The sequence below is a fragment of the Maylandia zebra genome, linkage group LG3 (assembly GCF_041146795.1).
Source record: "Maylandia zebra isolate NMK-2024a linkage group LG3, Mzebra_GT3a, whole genome shotgun sequence".
Taxonomy (NCBI): domain Eukaryota; kingdom Metazoa; phylum Chordata; class Actinopteri; order Cichliformes; family Cichlidae; genus Maylandia; species Maylandia zebra.
In genome coordinates, this window is record NC_135169.1 from 61,535,841 (window position 1) to 61,554,663 (window position 18,823).

Here is an 18,823-nt window from a genome sequence, read left to right on the forward strand (position 1 = left end):
AAGAAGAAAAAAACTGAGATTTAAAGGAGAGAGTGAGAAACATGATCATCCATCCTCATAATACATGTTTATCAGTATCTGCTGTGACCATACTGCAGTAATAACTACAAGTCTACATTTCTGTGACTGTTGATCAATCACAGCAGGAATCTGAGCTCATCTCTGCACACAGAGCAGCTTCAACTCTGGGATAAACTGCTCGCTTCACGTCCTTCTCAGCTCACAGACACTCATCCTGATATTTTCCTTTAACATTTGATGGTATAATTCATCTGAGTTTACACTTTATCTGCATGAATACAGAAAAACAGACCCAAACACCATAAACCATCAGTTTCACCATGTAGAATATATTGTTGTTTCCTTTTAATTCAGAGAAAAACTCTGATTTGGATTTTCTCTGTTCTCTTTGCCACAGCCCATCCCAGCAGCAGCTGAAGCAGCTGACTGTCAAAACACTGAATAACACTTTAGGAGGAACGTCTTGATGCATTCTCAATCATCCAGGAAAGTAAATCTCCAAAAGTGGATTCTGTTCATCTGGACGTAGCATAAGTGTGTCCCAGCTGGACTTTTGTCAAAGCTGGAAAGGCGCCTAAAGAAAGCTCCAGCCGATCCAGGTGAGAAGGACAACCGCTGCCTAAGAGAAAACCTGTAGTGATCCCGTACGTGTCAGGAGTATCGGAGCAGTTGAGATGCATTTTTTCTAAACACCGGGTCTCTGTGGCTTTTAAACCCAAAAACACGCTGCACCAAAAACTGGTCTACCCCAAGGATCGGGTCCCCCGACACAAACAGAGTAACATAGTGTACGCTGTTAAGTGCAGGAGGATTGCCAGGATTTATACATCGGGGAAACCAAACAACCTCTGGCTACAACACAGAAGAGCCACCTCGTCAGGCCAGGACTCTGCAGTCTATTTACACCTACAGGCCAGTGGACACTTTTTCAATGATGAGGATGTAACATCCTGGAGGAACGCTGGTTTGAGGGTGGAGTCAAGTAGGCCATTTAGTGAAAAGGGAAAGACCATCTCTGAAACGAGGAGGGGGCCTAAGGGTACATCTGTCACCATCTTACAATGCTGTGATTGCAGCCATTCCCCAGCTCGCTGTGAATGGTACTCATGACCATTGATCAGTGGTTGTTGATCAATGGTCATGAGAATTTGCATAATTAAGATTAAGGAACTGACCTCCCAGCCCATTGTTCCTTCAGTGGGCTGGTTTCAGTCATTATGTAAATGTCCTGTTTATAAGATTGAAACCTGCAGTCAGGTGAGACTGAAGAAGTCACCTGGATGAAAGACGAAACGTTTCTCCCACAAAACGCTACGAACAGATGAACAGAATCAACTTTTGGAGAACGTTGAATCAGTATTTCAGCTTTATGTCTGTCTCCACGTCGGTTGAGTGTGAAGTGCATATGAGAGCATGAGGGTGGGAGTGGATGTTTGTGTCTGTGTGTGCCTGTATGTCTGTGTCTATATGTCAGGTTGGGTATCAGACGCCACCTCTCTGGGGACATCTCAGGCCCTCCAAGGTATGGAGGCCTATCTCCCTATATAAAAAATTCAGGAGACTAATTTTCCATGAAGTATATTTGGGAAACATGTACAATTACTTTTTAATTATTCAATAAATAATGTTTGATTAAAACCTAACTATGAATGTGTTTCAGGGAACGCTGAGGATAACTGCATTGCACCTTGTCCCTGTGTATGAGCCCTTAGTGCGCAGGGAGCCACCAGCCACCCGCACAGTGCAGAGATGGTCAGAGGAGAGCGAGGAGGCTCTTAAGGACTGTTTTGAGTCGACTGTGTGGGAGGTGATCTGTGACGACCACGGAAAGGACATCGACGGCCTTACTACATGCATTACTGACTATATTAATTTCTGTGTGGATAACACCGTACCTACCAGGACTGTACGGTGTTTCTCCAACAACAAACCTTGGATTACCCCAGAAATTAAAGCTGTCCTCAAGCAGAAGAGGAGGGCCTTCAAATCCAAAGACAAAGAGGAGTTGAAAAGGGTGCAGAGAGAGTTGAGGGGACTGATAAGGAATGGGAAGGACAGCTACAGGCAGAAGATGGAGAAACAGCTTCAGCAAAACAACGTTGGTGAAGTCTGGAGAGGCCTCAGAACCATCTCGGGCCACAAACAGCAGAACTCTCTGCCTGGGAGGGATGTGAGATGGGCAAATGAACTGAATCATTTCTTCAACAGATTTGATTCAGCCATGAGGCAGTCTGCAACATCGGCTGCAGACTCACCCACCCCCACTGCTGCTGTTCCACCTCTGACACCTCAGACACTTCACACCTCTTCTATTCACCCTGCTCACTCCCCCCCACCCCCAACAACAGCATCCAATACACACTCAACACAAGGCTCCAGCCTGTCTCTCTCAACCACCCAGGTTAGGAGGGAACTGAGGAGGATTGATGGCAAGAAGGCAGCGGGTCCAGATGGTATCAGCTCGAGGGTCGTCAGGTCCTGCGCGGACCAACTGTGTGGGGTGATGGAGCACCTCTTCAACCTGAGCCTGAGGTTGGGAAGAGTCCCACAGCTCTGGAAAACCTCCTGTGTTGTTCCAGTGCCAAAGACTTCACGCCCCAAGGACCTCAACAGCTATAGGCCGGTGGCTCTGACATCCCACCTGATGAAGACCCTGGAGCGGTTGGTCCTGGCTCAGCTTCGGCGCCTAACAAGCTCATCACTGGACCCACTTCAGTTTGCCTACCAGCCTGGCATTGGAGTATGCCGTTATTCACCTCCTACATCGTTCCCTCGCTCACCTGGAGACCGCTGGAAGCACTGTGAGAATCATGTTCTTTGATTTCTCCAGTGCCTTCAACGCCATTCTTCCCTCGGTTCTGAAGGACAAGCTGGAGAACTCTGGAGTGGACCATCACCTCACTACCTGGATTTTGGACTACCTCACCGACCGACCACAGTATGTGAGGACTCAGGGCTGTGTGTCGGACAGGGTCGTCTGCAGTACGGGGGCCCCACAGGGAACGGTTCTGGCTCCGTTCCTCTTCACCATCTACACTGCAGACTTCTCCCACAACTCCACCCAGTGCTTCCTGCAGAAGTTCTCTGATGACTCTGCAATAGTCGGCCTCATCACTGATGGGGAAGACAAGGAGTACAGAGGTCTGACCCAAGACTTTGTGGACTGGTGCCAGCTGAACTACCTCCAGATCAACGCCAGTAAAACCAAGGAACTGGTGGTAGACTTCCGCAGGCACAAGCATTCGCCACTGCAACCACTGAACATCCAGGGTATGGACATTGAGGCTGTGGACAGCTACAGGTACCTTGGTGTTCATCTGAACAATAGACTTAACTGGAATCATAACTCAGACGCCCTCTACAGGAAAGGGCAGAGCAGGCTGTACTTGCTGCGGAGACTCAGGTCGTTTGGAGTGGAGGGCCCACTCCTGAAGACCTTCTATGACTCTGTGGTGGCTTCTGCTATCTTTTATGGTGTGGTCTGCTGGGGCGGCAGCATCTCTGCTGGGGACAGGAAGAGACTGAACAGGGTGATCCGAAGGGCCAGCTCTGTTCTAGGATGCCCTCTGGACCCAGTGGAGGTGGTGAGTGACAGGAGAATGGTGGCTAAGCTGTCATCCCTGTTGGACAACATCTCCCACCCCATGCAGCAGACTGTGACAGCACTGAGCAGCTCCTTCAGTGGGAGACTGCGGCACCCACGGTGTGGGACGGAGAGATTTCACAGGTCTTTCCTCCCCACTGCTGTCAGCCTCCACAACAAAGACTTTAACTGAACAAACACACAATCCACACATGTGCAATAATACTAAGTGCAATAATCTTTTCTGGCATCGTTGTATTTTTACTCAGTTGTATATAGCATTTGTATTCTATTTTTATCTTATTGTATATTTTTATTCTATTTTATTCTACTGTATATAGTATATTATTTTTATTCTATTCTGTACAGCTGTGTACTGTATTTATTCTTATCGTATTCTAATTTTTGCTTCATAACTTTTGCACTGTCCACTTCCTGCTGTGACAAAACAAATTTCCCACGTGTGGGACTAATAAAAGTTATCTTATCTTATCTTATTGTTTGCTCCATGTTAGATGCTAATGCTGACCGCAGCATGATTGAAATGGTAAAGCAAAACAAAAGAAAAGAAACACATAAGTCTTAGTATCATTACTTGCCAATCATGATAAAAATGTTGACTAATAGTATTCACCAAACAGAATATGAGTGTTTTATTTTTCCTTTCCAGGTGCAGTGTGAATCTTGCCAAAGATGGGCACATTTTGAATGTGAAAAATATAAAGAGAGCAACGAAGAATATAAATGCAAAAAATGTAAGGAAAACACAGAACAACTTCAAATAAAAACAGCTGTCTTTTCCCCTCCATGTGTGTTTGTATTCTTTGTCAACATTAGATGATTGTGTGCAGGAAGCATGTTTTAATAGTGTGATTTGGCCATCTGAACATGTTACCTAAATAAATCCAAGCAGGAAGCATGTTATTAATGTCCTAGCGAAATAACTCAAAGTTTTGAAGTGATTGGGCCATCTGAACATGCTACCTATATAAATCCAAGCAGGAAGCATGTTTTAATAGTGTCATTGGGCCATCTGAACACGCTACCTATACAACGGAGCCATTAACCACGCAAGGTAGCATATTCTGATAAGGTAGCACGGATTGATAGACAAGACCATAAATTTACGCTACGGTAGGATGTTTTGACAGAACACCGGGACAAACTGTGTTCCTTCTCAGCTCAACACGAAATGCGTAATATTTTCTCTGAATACAGAACAATTCAGTTTTTTACGGGACGGTTGGAAACTCTACTAAAATAAAGTTCACTATCAGTAACATCACAGCACCACCCAGCTGTATAGAAACTCCGTCATGCTAGCTAGTAGCAGTACGAGTTATTGTAACTGACTGTAAAAAGTCAGCACAAGGAAAATAAACTCCACCTAAACTTGGTTTATATCTGACCCAGATAGACTGCAGGGCCCTATTTCAAGAAGCCGGTTTAGTGCAAACTCTGAGTAAGTATACCCTGAGTTAACGAAAACTCTGGGTTTTCGGTTTCACAAAGCGAGTTTAGATTAATTCTGACTGAGTTACTATGACACTCCGTGAAGCTAACCTGCTCCCCAGCAGGTTTACTCCAACTAACCCTGACTTTCTCCGCCTCTTTGTCGGAAACCTGACTGTAGGAAGTGTCAGACATGGCGTGCCCCTTCCTTGAAGAGCCAGTAGATGTTGAAGCCCAAATTCTCCGCAGAGCTCTCCGCCGGGAGAGAGTGATTAGAGCGCGTTTGGACATTTTACCATTTCCTGATGATTTTCTGTGTGAACGTTACCGTTTTTCAGCACAATCTATAATTTATTTGAATAACATCCTCAGGCCTAATATTGCTCATGTGACACATTGTGGACATTCTCTCAGTTCTGTACATATTATTTGTATTGCATTTTTTTGCAAACGGGAGCTTTCTGTATAATATTGATGACGCTGAGCACGTTTCCAAGGCTACCGTCTGTCGGGCAGTCAGGAATGTTACAGTTGCACTGAAACGTCTCCTGTACTCGTTTGTGGTGTTCCCCGGTCATAGACCCACAAGATTTATCAAAGAGGGATTCCACAAAATTGCAGGTATCAGGATGAACAAAACTTAATACATGATGTGGTGATACTTGAACTACTACTTAAATTTTACATTTATTTTCACGGTTCCCAGGCGTGTATAGATGGCACTCACATTCCAATCATTGCTCCTTCAGTAAATGAAGGAGACTATGTGAACAGGAAGTCTTTCCACAGCATTAATGTACAGGTACATAGTTCCCTGTAGCATTTCAAACTAACAAATTATTTCATTATAGTAATGGATGCTAATTTGTGTTCTCTGCACTGTGAAGATCATATGTGATGCCAACATTATCACAAATGTGGAAGCCAACTACTCAGCCTCTGTGAGTGGTGGTGGTGGAGGACCCCCACCTGTTTTTCGGGCCTCTGCTTTTTTTCTAGTGGCTATAATGGGTACATTTGAGCATACAGATTAAGCAAATATGTACTTGTAATGTGCTCAGATAATTGCAATAAGTGCTCACAGAAAGAAAATTAATGTAGCCTCTAACTGCAATTGATTTACATCGGACAAACAGACCAAGCACTATGGCTCGTAATACAATTACACCTTACCTGTTTGGACTATATTTTTATATTTCATTTTTACTTGCTGCTAGGAACGTTTGGGGCCTGTTGGGTTGCACCTGCTCTCACATCACATCACAAAATAAAATGTATAAAATAAAAAATAAAATAAAATATAATAAAATGACGTGTTAAATGGGTGGAAATCCCTAGATCAATGTTTAAATTAACACTCACGCATTGACTCTGTCGGCTATGTTTTGCCATGCATGCTCGCTTTCTTTTGCAGCTGTGGCTGTGTTACTTTTTTTCCGCAAAATTCCGCATGTTATCGGCATATGCTGCCATCAGAATTTCAGCCTCAAGCGCTGTAAAATACATTGACCGCGCCTTCTTTCCCTCCGTCTCCATGGTGACTTGCTTAATCTGTGCTCCACTACTCCACTAATCAGGGCTTTATGTATCCTCGTGCGCGCGCTTAACTTGGGGTTAAAGCAACTCCGCGTTGATTGAACTAATTGTTATCAGCCTTTCTGAAACCGAATATTCCGAGTTGGACAGTTCGGGGTTACTCAACCCTGAGTATCGTTTTTCACTCTGGGTTTTCTAAACCGGCTTCTTGAAATAGGGCCCAGCAGTAGAAATCAGTCCAATAACAAGGTGTGTAACATCTAGCAGGGTGACAGAAAAACCCAGGGTAACTTCTAAGGACCTCAACGTCTCTCTCACATTGTGTTTTTTAAACATGCTTCCATTTGTCACTTCAGTCTTTACTCTGAAATACAGGAAGAGAAATCATGGCTGAAATAATTTCTCATAAAACCAGGGGTGTGGTCCAACAGTCAGTTTGGTGAGGAAGGTTCCTAACTGAGAAAAGTGACCCAGAAGTATCTGTGTAGCAGCCACAATAAATCAAGATCATGAGCTTTATTAACTGATCAAAGTCTCTTCTTTCATCTTCTGTATCATTCAGTTTGCATTGGTAATGCCCATTATTGTAATGCTTTTTTAAGACGAGCAAAACTTTATTTCACTTTGGGTTAGCTGGGATAAGTGATGGATGGAGGGAATTTTACTTCAGCCACAGAAATCCTAAACAGGAAGGAGGAGCAGAGTTACAGTGGATCACTATCCAGCAGGGAAACAAGGTTTATTTCAATTTCTTGGCCATGAGTGAGATTTACTGAGTGGGCAAATTAGGGAGACGACACCATCAGATCCCGAGCCCTCCATGTGTTAATCAAGAGACGGCTGCTGTGCTACATCCATAAATAATGAATAAATTAGGAGCTAAAGCTGAAAGGACAGTTTATTTGTACCATCTTCACGTGAACACATTCAAGAACATCACAGATGAAGAAACATTAAAAACTTCCACACTACATAAAGCAAGAAAAATAGTTTTTCTTTCAGGTGGTTTCAGAAAAACAGAAACATCAAACATCTCCAAGACTCTCTTTGAAAGAACTAAAAACCTTTGTTCTCATGGTCCAATCATGAGTGAACTCCCCGATTAAGCCTTGTGTGCTAAAACATGTCAGAGTTTTAAAGGTTAAACATGAGTTTCCAAAACGTTTTGCTGGAGAACAATGAACTATTTGACTGAGTTTCAATCATTTACAGACGAGCAAAATCAGGACAGAGAAAAAAGGACAAAACTGACTCAGTAAAAAACAGAAAAGAAGATCCCATGTAGATCTGTATTATGTAGAAGTTCAGCCCAGCAACCAGTTCAGTTCAACACAAGTTTAAATGATTCTATCTGAACTCTGTGGAGCCTGATCTCAAGCTTTTTGAGTCTGACACAGAAACCAGAGGATCTTTCTGTGTCTTCAGATTCACTGTGATCCAGTGATGGGAGTGATTTCAGCCCTGAGTGATCGCGCTGATGTTTGCACAGAGCAGACAATGAGGTGAATGTTTGGGCACATTGGTAACAGTGAAACAGTTTATTAGTAACGTGGGATCGTTTGTGTGCAGAGTATGAACTGAGATTCCTGAAGCTCTTGTCACACTGGTCACAGCTGTAGTTTCCTTCCATGTGTGTACGTTCATGAATGTTACGATGACCTGACTGTGAGAAGCTTCTCTCACAGTGTCTGCACTTGTGTGGTTTCTCTCCTGTGTGGACTCGTTTGTGTGATTTAAGCTGACCTGCAGTGGTGAAGGATGACCCACACTGATCACAGAGGTGCTTTTTAACCCCACTGTGAATCAGTTCATGTTGTTTTAAATCACTTGGTGTGGTGAAGCTTCTCCCACATTCTTTGCAGTATTTCCGTTTGTCTCCAGTGTGTCTACGTTGATGTCTTTTTAGGGTCTTTTGCCAACTGAAAGTTTTTCCACAGAGGTCACAATGAAAGTCTTTCCCACCACCACAGTGATGACAGGGTTGAGAACTGGATCCATCTGTGTCGCTCTGCTTCTAAACAAAGACACAAAGACAGTGTAAGTCAGTCCTTCAACATTTGTATCCTGAACGTCGCCTGAAATAAAGAGCATCTCTGCAGACGTCCAACTACATTTGACTGTTTCAGTTAACACACTCAGTTTACTGGGCTGCAATAACTACAATACTACCACCATAATACTACAGTAATACTAAAATCATAACTGAAAGGAAAATCTGAATAATCACTCAGAGCTGCTTTTCCATGCAGTAGAATTGCTAACATGCTAACACAGTTTAATGAGCAGAGTTGTTCCAAACAGTCAGGCTAAAATGACAAGATAACAATATAAATACATACCTCACAGTAGCTGCACTTGTAGAGTCTCTTTCTGGTGTGGATCTCTTGGTGTAGGCTCAGGTAACGTGGAGATTTAAAAGTCTTCTCACACAGGTCACATTGATAAGGTCTCTCCTCAGTGTGGGTAAACATGTGTTGTTGTAAGTGTGCGTCTGTTGTAAAGTATTTGCCACACTGTTCACAGCAGTACACATCATGTCTGGTGTGAATGCGTAGGTGTGTATTTCGGCTCCCTCTCTGGCTGAAAGTTTTTCCACAGATGTCACAGCTGTATGCCTTAATTCCAGAGTGGGTAACTAGATGACTCTGTAAGCTGTTACTGTGAGTAAAAGCTCTGCCACACTGATCACAGCTGTATGGCTTAATTCCAGAGTGGGTAACTAGATGCCTCTGTAAGCTGCTACTGTGAGTAAAAGCTCTGCCACACTGATCACAGCTGTACGCTTTAACTCCACTGTGGATGAGTTGGTGTTGTTTTAGGGAAGGCTTGAAGGAAAAAGACTTTCCACACAAGTCACAGCTGAACGGTCTCTCTCCAGTGTGGCTGACCTGATGCTGTTTTAGTGAAGCTTTCAGAGTAAAACCCTTCCCACACAAGTCACAGCTGAACGGTCTCTCTCCAGTGTGGATGACCTGATGCTGTTTTAGTGAAGCTTTCAGAGTAAAACCCTTGCCACACAAGTCACAGCTGAACGGTTTCTCTCCAGTGTGGATGACCTGATGCTGTTTTAGTGAAGCCCTCACAGTAAAACCCTTCCCACACTCGTCACAGCTGTATGGCTTAATTCCAGAGTGGGTAACTAGATGCTTCTGTAAGTGGCTACTTTGAGTAAAAGCTCTGCCACACTGATCACAGCTGTATGGCTTAACTCCACTGTGGATGAGTTGGTGTGTTTTTAGGGAACCCTTGAAGGAAAAAGACTTTCCACACAAGTCACAGCTGAACAGTCTCTCTCCAGAGTGGATGACTTGATGCTGTTTTAGTTTAGCCCTCACAGTAAAACCCTTCCCACACTCGTCACAGCTGTATGGCTTAATTCCAGAGTGGGTAACTAGATGCCTCTGTAAGTGGCTACTGTGACTAAAAGCTCTGCCACACTGATCACAGCTGTACGCTTTAACTCCACTGTGGATGAGTTGGTGTTGTTTTAGGGAATCCTTCAAGGAAAAAGACTTTCCACACAAATCACAGCTGAACGGTCTCTCTCCAGTGTGGATGACCTGATGCCGTTTTAGTTTAGCCCTCACAGTAAAACCCTTCCCACACTGATCACAGCTGTATGGCTTAATTCCAGAGTGGGTAACTAGATGACTCTGTAAGTGGCTCATGCGAGTAAAAGCTCTGCCACACTGATCACAGCTGTATGGCTTAATTCCAGAGTGGGTAACTAGATGACTCTGTAAGTGGCTCATGCGAGTAAAAGCTCTGGCACACTGATCACAGCTGTATGGCTTAATTCCAGAGTGGGTAACTAGATGCTTCTGTAAGTTGCTACTTTGAGTAAAAGCTCTGCCACACTGATCACAGCTGTACGCTTTAACTCCTCTGTGGATGAGTTGGTGTCTTTTTAGGTAACCCTTCCAGGAAAAAGACTTTCCACACAAGTCACAGCTGAACGGTCTCTCTCCAGTGTGGATGACCTGATGCTGTTTTAGTTTAGCCCTCACAGTAAAACCCTTCCCACACTCGTCACAGGTGTGTTTTTTCTCTCCCTTTCTTCTGTGAGGTTTGTCGGCCTCCTGAGAGCGCTGACTTCTGGCTCTATGTTGGTCCTGCAGTGACAGAGATACAAACAGAGGCAGTGAGTGAAATGCAGTCGTGGAACAAACTCAACCTTCAAACTCCATTAACACTAGTTTTAAACCTGAAGGTGGAGCGTGGCACCAAACACCTTAAAGGTCTCTTATCCCCACCTGCTGGTAGTTCTAACACATTACATCCAACCTGCTGTTAAAGATAATTCATGACTGTTCAAACACTAAAATCATGCCCATCCCTCCTGATTGTACACACACACACACACACACACACACACACACACACACTATTTTATAATTTAGATCATTTTGTTGTTTCCTATTACATATTTCTATAATTTGTATAGATTTATACATAATTATTCAGTGATAATAAATCCTGAGTTTGTTTATTCTAAAGGAACCCCGTTAGCTTCCACAACAGATGTTGCTCGTCTTCCGTCAAATACTCACATAAAATATTACACAATAAAGTGGATTCAAGATATCCACATAATTTCACTCTTACATCCACAGTGAGGTTTCACAATTGTTAAAATATAAGCAATCAATAATATTGATATCAATAACATTGAGGCACATTACACAAATTTCAAAAACAAATCATGTCTTACAATATTTACAACAACTAAAAGCTCTGTAAATCGGCTTTTAAGTGTTCATTGAAGCTTTGAATAATTCTCTAATTTTTTAAGGCAACTTATTCCACTTAAAAGTTGCTCTAAATGTAACAGTTTTACAAAACGTTACTTTTAACTCGAGCATTTACTAAATTGCAGTTTGTTGAAAACTGTGTAATATGATGATGTATTTCATTTGGATACTGCAGCTGAGCAGAATAAATGTGGTGTGTTTAACAGAATTGCTTTCTTTAGAACTACAAGTAAGCCATAGAATATTTTAGCCTGTACAGGAAGCCAAGAAAGGTTATTATGCATTTTATCAATATTAGTATAGTATGAACATCTTCACACTAATCTGGACGCCTTATTCTGGACTAACTGAAGTCTGTTAAGATCTGTCTTATTAGCTGCTGACCAAATGATTGAACAATACTCCAGATGAGACATTACTAGTGCATTAATGACATCTTTCATAATGAAGAAGCGATACACAAAGAGCATTTCATAGCCATAGCTATGCCTTGTCGGCAGTTATGTGACATTAGTGATGTTTGTACTTTCAGCGTTAACTTGGTTTTAAAGCCTTTAAAATATACGCCGTTCAATAGTCGACCTTAATCTGACAGAGAATGTGATGATTTTGTGGATAATTAAAGTCAGTCATATATCCACAAACACAACAAGCTGAAAGTCAGTGATGCTGCTCGGTTTGCAGTCCTGAATATCACGGCACAAGCAGGATTCACTGCACTGTTAATGTTAGCTATGTTATATTGCTGCCTCTGTTCGGTGGTGTCGAGCCAAACAGACTTTAACGTGTGTTTGAACGAGCTGACGGTTCACTCGTTAAGCTGAAAGAAAGATGCTTTAATCACAGCAGTCACACATGTGTCCACTGCACCATCTGGGAACTCCTCTTGTTCACACTCGTAATAACACAAACACTAAATCCTCCTGTTTGTAGCAGTGTGTACACCTGAGACTGTCACCTGTCTGTCTGTCCTGCACTCTCTCTCTGTTTCTTTCTCTCTGATTGTGGAATAAAAGTATGAACATGTGTTTATAAGTTACACTTGTGTTTGAATCCTGCAGCTTATCACACATTTGATTTCCATGTGTGACGACTGCAAGTGTCCAGAGTGAGGACAGACTGAGGGACCCACTGCTGCACATCATCTGTGAGGCTTTGCAGCCCTGATGATCCACCAGGACAAACTCAGCAGTGTGTGAGGAAGAGGAGGAGGAAGAGCCAGTAGCAGCTGACAGATGGAGAGAATAGACAGACTGTTCCCTGTTTGTGAAGGACTGCTAGGAAAGTTTAACATAACTGTCTGTGCTGAATCAGTCTTATTAGGTAATGTTCAAATAATGTTATCCTCCCAGTGTTTTCAGTGTGGGAGAAAGTACTCAGGGCCTTCAAGTTACACACTATGAAAGGCAGCAACAAGTTTAATGTTCAGAAACCTAAAGTCTGTATCAGCAGCAGAATGGAGCTAAAATAAATGTTGGTTTCAGTTCTATGAAGCTTTGAGTATTTTGGATCAGTAGCTGCTGTGTTTGTTGCATCACATTGCTGTAACTGTTTATATGCTTTATATATTCTGAGCTAAGTTGATCTATAGTGTTACATCATATTCTATAAGGATGTTATGTGTTTGTAGACTTTCTGCCCAGTTTGACCCATTTAGCAGAAGTCAGCACTTCGGCCTTAGCGGTCTTTGAGTACGTGGCCCTTGAGGACTTTAAAGCTGCAGAACCTGAATCGGGATACAGCCATGATGATCTCCAGCCTCGTGCTCGCCAACATTCTCACCTGAGTTAAGAAGACGATCACTGAAATGGTCTCAGCAGGTCCTTTGATGACAGCAATGAAATGCAGTGGTAAGGCTTTTTGGGGATTAAGTTCGTTTTCATGGCAAAGAAGGACGATGCAGTTCATCTGATCACTCCTCATAACATTCTGGAGTGCAGGCAAAATGCTATTATAAAAACTTAAGCAGCAACTTCTCCAGGTTCCAATATTTATGCAATTCTCAAACCTTTTGGCCACGACTGTATAACCTCTTCTGAAGTTTAGTGGATATTATACATGGTTATGCTCAGGATGTGTCGGCCAGTTTCCACTGGAAACGCCTTTTGGTTAAACTGTCAGTGAGGAATTTGCATTTGCACTGTTACATTTTTATATAACTTTAATGCACATAAACAACAGCTGCTTGTTTCAGTGAAAATACATTGATGGGTTTTTAATAAAGTTGTGCAGCTGTAAAGTATTTTGTCTGGTGTCAATTCTATCGTCAGCTACATCGTTATGGCAAATGTTCAAATGTATATGGTGATAAATATCTTTGGTCATATGGTCCTGCTCTGTCTGTCACCTTCTGTGTTGAGCTCATTGTTTCCTCTGTAGTGGCTGAGCTGAATCCAAGTAGCTGAAAATGTTCCTCTGCTGCTCCTTCAGACTCTCCTCCTCCTGCTGATCAGCTGGGACACAAAACAGATCTTTGTTAGGCTCCACACTGCACTGAAGAGTCAAAGTGTCTCATATGTTCATCTGACAAGTAAAAGAACACATTTTTGTTTCCCGAGGTGGGCAACTTGTTGGAAACAAACACAAAAGGTTTGAGCACTGATACCTGCCATTGCTGCCATTGAAAGATGCAACGCCAGCAATGTGGATTGTCAAGACTCAAACCAATCATCAAGCAAAGACAACAGGGATCATTTGTTTCTGTTTATTTAGCATTCACAGCATTTGCCTTCTGTGCAGGGGAAGTCCACGCACACTGTGTGGTACCGCCATCCGCAGAAGGTGCATTCAACCTCTGTAAGAGAAACGAGATTGTCTGAGACTGAAATGATATTCACTAAAGAAGTGGTGATTTGTAAAACTTCAAGTGTATGATAAGGTGAAAACAAATACACAACTGCATGTCATGTAGTTGAAGCTTTTTCTTCTTTTGGAAGACCGGAAAACACTGAAAGTTACGAATTAGTCCTTTATTTATCCAGGTAAAAAAAAAATCTCATTGAGATTAAAAATCTCATTTCCAAGAGAGACCTGGCGTCATGGCAACACAAGTCACATACCACATAGGGATATAACATTTAAAACAAATACAATATCCCAACATGTGTAACAAATGTATTGTGCTTGAAACAAATTCAGAATAGGTGATAAAGCAGCTGCACATGTGTGTCACGAGTAAATCTGGCTGTATAACAAACAGAAACAAGTGATCCCTGCTGTCTTTGCTCAATGGTTGGTTTGAGTCTTGACAATCCACATCGCTGGCATCTTTCAATATGTTTGAATGCACCACTGTAAGTGCAGCCACTCAGACTCTGCTCAATGTGTTCATAGAAACAGGTGCAGATGTGTCACGAGTTCATCCAGCATTAGCTATGGCACTTGGCCACAGGTGGCAGCAGTGGACTGACCTGCATTTGAGACTGCTCCAGCTGCTCTGTGACAGTCAGTAGATCTGCTACAAATTGCAGATCATATGCAAGTTTTGGAAATGACATTATAAATATTCCTAACTTAGCCACGGCAGCCATGTTGATGTATTACCTATATTGGCTGAAAATGTTCATTTGCAGAGAAAAGACACAGGCAGACACTGCTTACAGGATGTTACATGTTATTATGTGATGTTATTGAAATCATCATGAATAACAGGAGTGGTGATTTGTAAAACTTCACATTTTGATCCGGGACGTACTCTGCATGAAAACAAGCGCTCACTCTTCCTGCTCAACAAATGCCAAGGGCGGAGCCTTATACCACGTGATACAGAAGCTGTGCCGTGTGATGCTAAAATTAGCAGGGAAACAACAACGGAGAGCACGTCAGGGATGACGAGAAAGTGACAGGAAAAAATCCGTCCCGGTCAACCACCCAAACATCAATAACGGGAACCTTATACAGCGCTTCCCTATACCCGTCGAACTCCCGCAGGCACAAAGACATTACGGAGGCTATCACTTATCACCTGACCAAAGATATGGCTCCATCAACACTGTGCAAAACGAGGGATTTAGGAAAACGATCAACACCCTAGACAAACGCTACACAGTGCCGTCCCGCAACTATTTTTCTATTGTTGCACTACCTGCTCTGTACACGCAGCGTCGAGCAACGGTGGAGACGGAATTTCAAGCAGGACAACATTTTGCTGCAACAACAAAACGTGAGACGTTTGTTGTTTTTATGTTTATTTATTCTTATGAGAGAATCATGATCTCAATTCTAAGCCAAAAAATCGTGATTCTCATTTTATGCAAAATCGTGCAGCCCTAACATTAACACAAAACTATTGTTTCACCAGAGAAACACACATGAAGAGAGAGACAATAACAGCTACCAAACAGTCGTCATAATTCGTCACACAATGAGAAAAGGACAAATCAACAAGTAACAATGACTAATTAATATTAAAATCTGTAACATAATGTATTGTTTGGCGTTTAGTCTGATTGGTTCAGGATGAGCTGCCATTATCCACAATTAACCTAACAGACCTACACCTTAGTTCACAGATTCACTTTGTCTAAGGTTGATTTCTGGGATTTCACACAACCCAGGATTCAGATCGTGAATCCATGATGGGCTTGGATTTACATCATTATGAATGAAATGTGCTCTACTTGGAAGCAGCCGGCCCCGCCCCTTTTGACGGGTTGTGTGAGACTTTAAATCATCAAACTGTAAATTATAAATTTAAATTGTTATTGATCCTTTACCCCGAGTCCTAAAGTGTAGATTTATTTTCTTACTCTTCTTATATTTATTGTTTGTTTACTTTCACCGCTGTAACTGCAGCCTCGTCGTCTCGTCTCTCTATATGCTGGACTGTCTGTAGCGGAGATGACAATAAAGTTTATTTTGACTTCAGCAGCGCGCAGGCGCACCGAGGGCTCTCGCGCTCACTTTATAGAATTTAGAAAAAACATCGGTGCAGATTATAAGTCTGTATCATAATATCTGTTTGTTGTTTTTATTTTCTTTTGCGAGTTGGTTATTAGATGCCGCTCCAGCCAGCCAGAGACTCCCCGCCGCCCCGCCCTCTCCTCCCTGTGCCGCCAGCAGCAGGCGCACCTCGCAAACGGAGGGCGCCCTTACTCCCAGCAAATGGCTGATAGAAAACCGATCGGTGCCTACGAATTTCCCAATATGCGCTGGCATGACGTCGGGGAAGCGTGGGTACGACCGATTATTTTATTTTTTTCTTGCCCGTGATGCCCCCCCACCACGATGCATTCTATTGGTTTGCACACTTACACACACCCAGCTGTGGTTTCCGGTTTTGCTGGACTCTGGAGAGCCCCGCCTTTAACGCGCTTCTCTCACAGAGAGCAACAGAAAACTTGGAAAAACTCCAGATTGACTGAACTCAGTTCAAAGTTACCTTGACACCTTTAGATGTGAGACGTAGTGATGGTCCGCTTGAAGCTGACGCTCCGGTGCGTGTGTCAGAAAGATCAACGCGCTGCTTCAGAAGCACCGTGTCGAGGCTTGATTCGTTTGGCCAGAGTCACGTGATCAGTGACGTCTGAAGCTTCGTTTAGAACGTACCTTTTTTTAAATCGAACTTTATTGAAACACGATGAGTATACAACATACAAACAGATGAAGTTTACAAAAGAACAGAACATGAACATACAGAACCAGGAGTAAAAAAAATGATGATATGAGTAGGCGAAAAAAATCAACATATAAATATTGTTCTGAGAGGCTTTTTGTTGGTTGAGTCTGAAATTGATTGTATGTACAATTCATATCCTTATAAAAAGGCAGAAATATGGTGTTTTATTAATAAACTTACATTCATGGATATAAAATAGCTAAAAGTATTAACAAATTTTTTATAAAAAAACATTTATCATTCTTCCTGGGGAACTTAAAGAAACAGAATAAAACATTTTTCATCGTAAAGAAAACTCCCTTAAACTATAGACAATAACAAAACTGCTAAATTCTTCCAGAATCTCTGTGTAGAGGAACCAAAAGAGATGTGCCACAGTTTCTGGATGATCCCCACAGAAAGTTCAATTAGTATTTATGTCTCTTTTAAATGTTACCCTATAGTGACTGGCTGGGTCACATTTATGAAGAATTTTATATGAGATTTCCTTCACCTTGTTCACAATTAGATATTTATGGGATCATCCAGACTGTCTTCCAGGTGATATCTGGAACATGTCGGTTCCAGTAAGATATTCTATATATGGGAGAGACATGATATCTTCTTGGAATAAACTACGTATTCTCTTATTGCTGTTACCAAGTTCCTGTGAAAAGCAGATTTTTCCCACTGCTGACTCAGCTGGATCAGGGAGAGTGACTGAGGCAGATATTGAGCTGTCAGTGTTTTTATATAACATTAAAGTCCCTGAGGGTATGGCACCAAGCACCATTGAGAATTCCCCAACACTGACGGGAAAATTATATAGTGTAAGGAATTCATTGTAAGTAAGTAGTACTCCCTCGATAAATTTTAAAACTTAGTAGCAGCCGCCATTGTTGGCAGCTGAAATTTGGCTGGGCCGCGCTATGAATTCTGGGATATGGTGGGACACGAAGGACACACCCGACCCATCCTTCAAATTCGGGGGAATGAAGGACGCATTTGAAGGAGTCGAGGAATCGGGACAGCCTTCGTCGCCTGGCTGTGACGTCATCGGCCTTCAAATGCGGCCTCCGGAGGATGCAGCCGACGTTTTGGGACACAGCTTGTGTGTCTTTGTTGGACAGAGTCATGTGACCTCCCAGGGACTACACATGGAAATGAGCAGTTTAGCTCAAATCTGGCAGGTTTCCATCGTCTGTTTTTGTCCTGATGTCCATGAACATGAACACTGTCCCTGTCAAACACGTCCAGATAATCTGATCCAGTGTTGTTCTTCTGTGGTGTTTGTGATGGAGCAGCAGCTGCTGATCCTGATGTCCTCCACCAAGGGGGCAGCAAATTCAGCTGACTGTCATCATTTATTAAAAAGATGTAACAATGTGACATAATGCAATATAATAGTGTCAGTTACACATTGTGGGTTGCACTGTGGCCAGAATGGACATTACCTCCTGCCTAATGGAAGCTGTCAGCCATCCTGCAACCATGAATTAGATAAGCAGAAGTGAAGGGATTGTTAACAACAATTTAATAATAAAATGTAATGTGATAGTTGCACTTTATTAGCTACCCACAATCGTATGAATAATAACCATGAATGCACTGCATGCTCATAGCAAGTTCTTTAGGTTTAAAGTGAGATCCTGCTTTAAAGGTCGCTTCATCTGCTGGGAATGACATGTTTCTTCTAGTATGTAAGGCTCAGCCGATCTTACTGGGACTTACTTTTGTAGATCCACATGCTCTAAACCTGCTGCTCCATGAGTGGTGCAGAAGCTTTAAGCTACTATTAACAAATAATGACCATGGACTTAGTTGTTACTACAATAACTTATCATTGAGCAACTTGTATATTTAATTTTACTTGTAAAACTATGC

At 42.5% G+C, this 18,823-nt stretch overlaps 2 protein-coding genes across 2 annotated transcripts in view; both read right to left on the reverse strand.

Moving 5' to 3' along the window:
* The window catches only part of LOC143416884 (uncharacterized), a 463,686-nt gene that overhangs the window by 305,259 nt on the left and 139,604 nt on the right, over nucleotides 1-18,823 (reverse strand). The window lies entirely within an intron of this gene.
* LOC143416886 (uncharacterized) lies at nucleotides 7,473-16,833 on the reverse strand. Its single transcript, XM_076882553.1, has 4 exons — nucleotides 16,724-16,833; nucleotides 13,691-13,796; nucleotides 8,932-10,704; nucleotides 7,473-8,606 (listed from the first exon to the last, which is right to left on the reverse strand). The coding sequence occupies exons 2-4, from the start codon at nucleotides 13,706-13,708 to the stop codon at nucleotides 7,914-7,916; spliced, it is 2,484 nt and encodes an 827-aa protein (XP_076738668.1). The 5' UTR covers nucleotides 13,709-13,796; nucleotides 16,724-16,833; the 3' UTR covers nucleotides 7,473-7,913.

Coding starts and splice junctions, on each gene's coding strand:
- LOC143416886 (XM_076882553.1), bottom strand. Junction 8,607..8,931: donor ACAAGTGCAGCTACTGTGAG/GTATGTATTTAT, acceptor GTCTTTGTTTAG/AAGCAGAGCGACACAGATGG.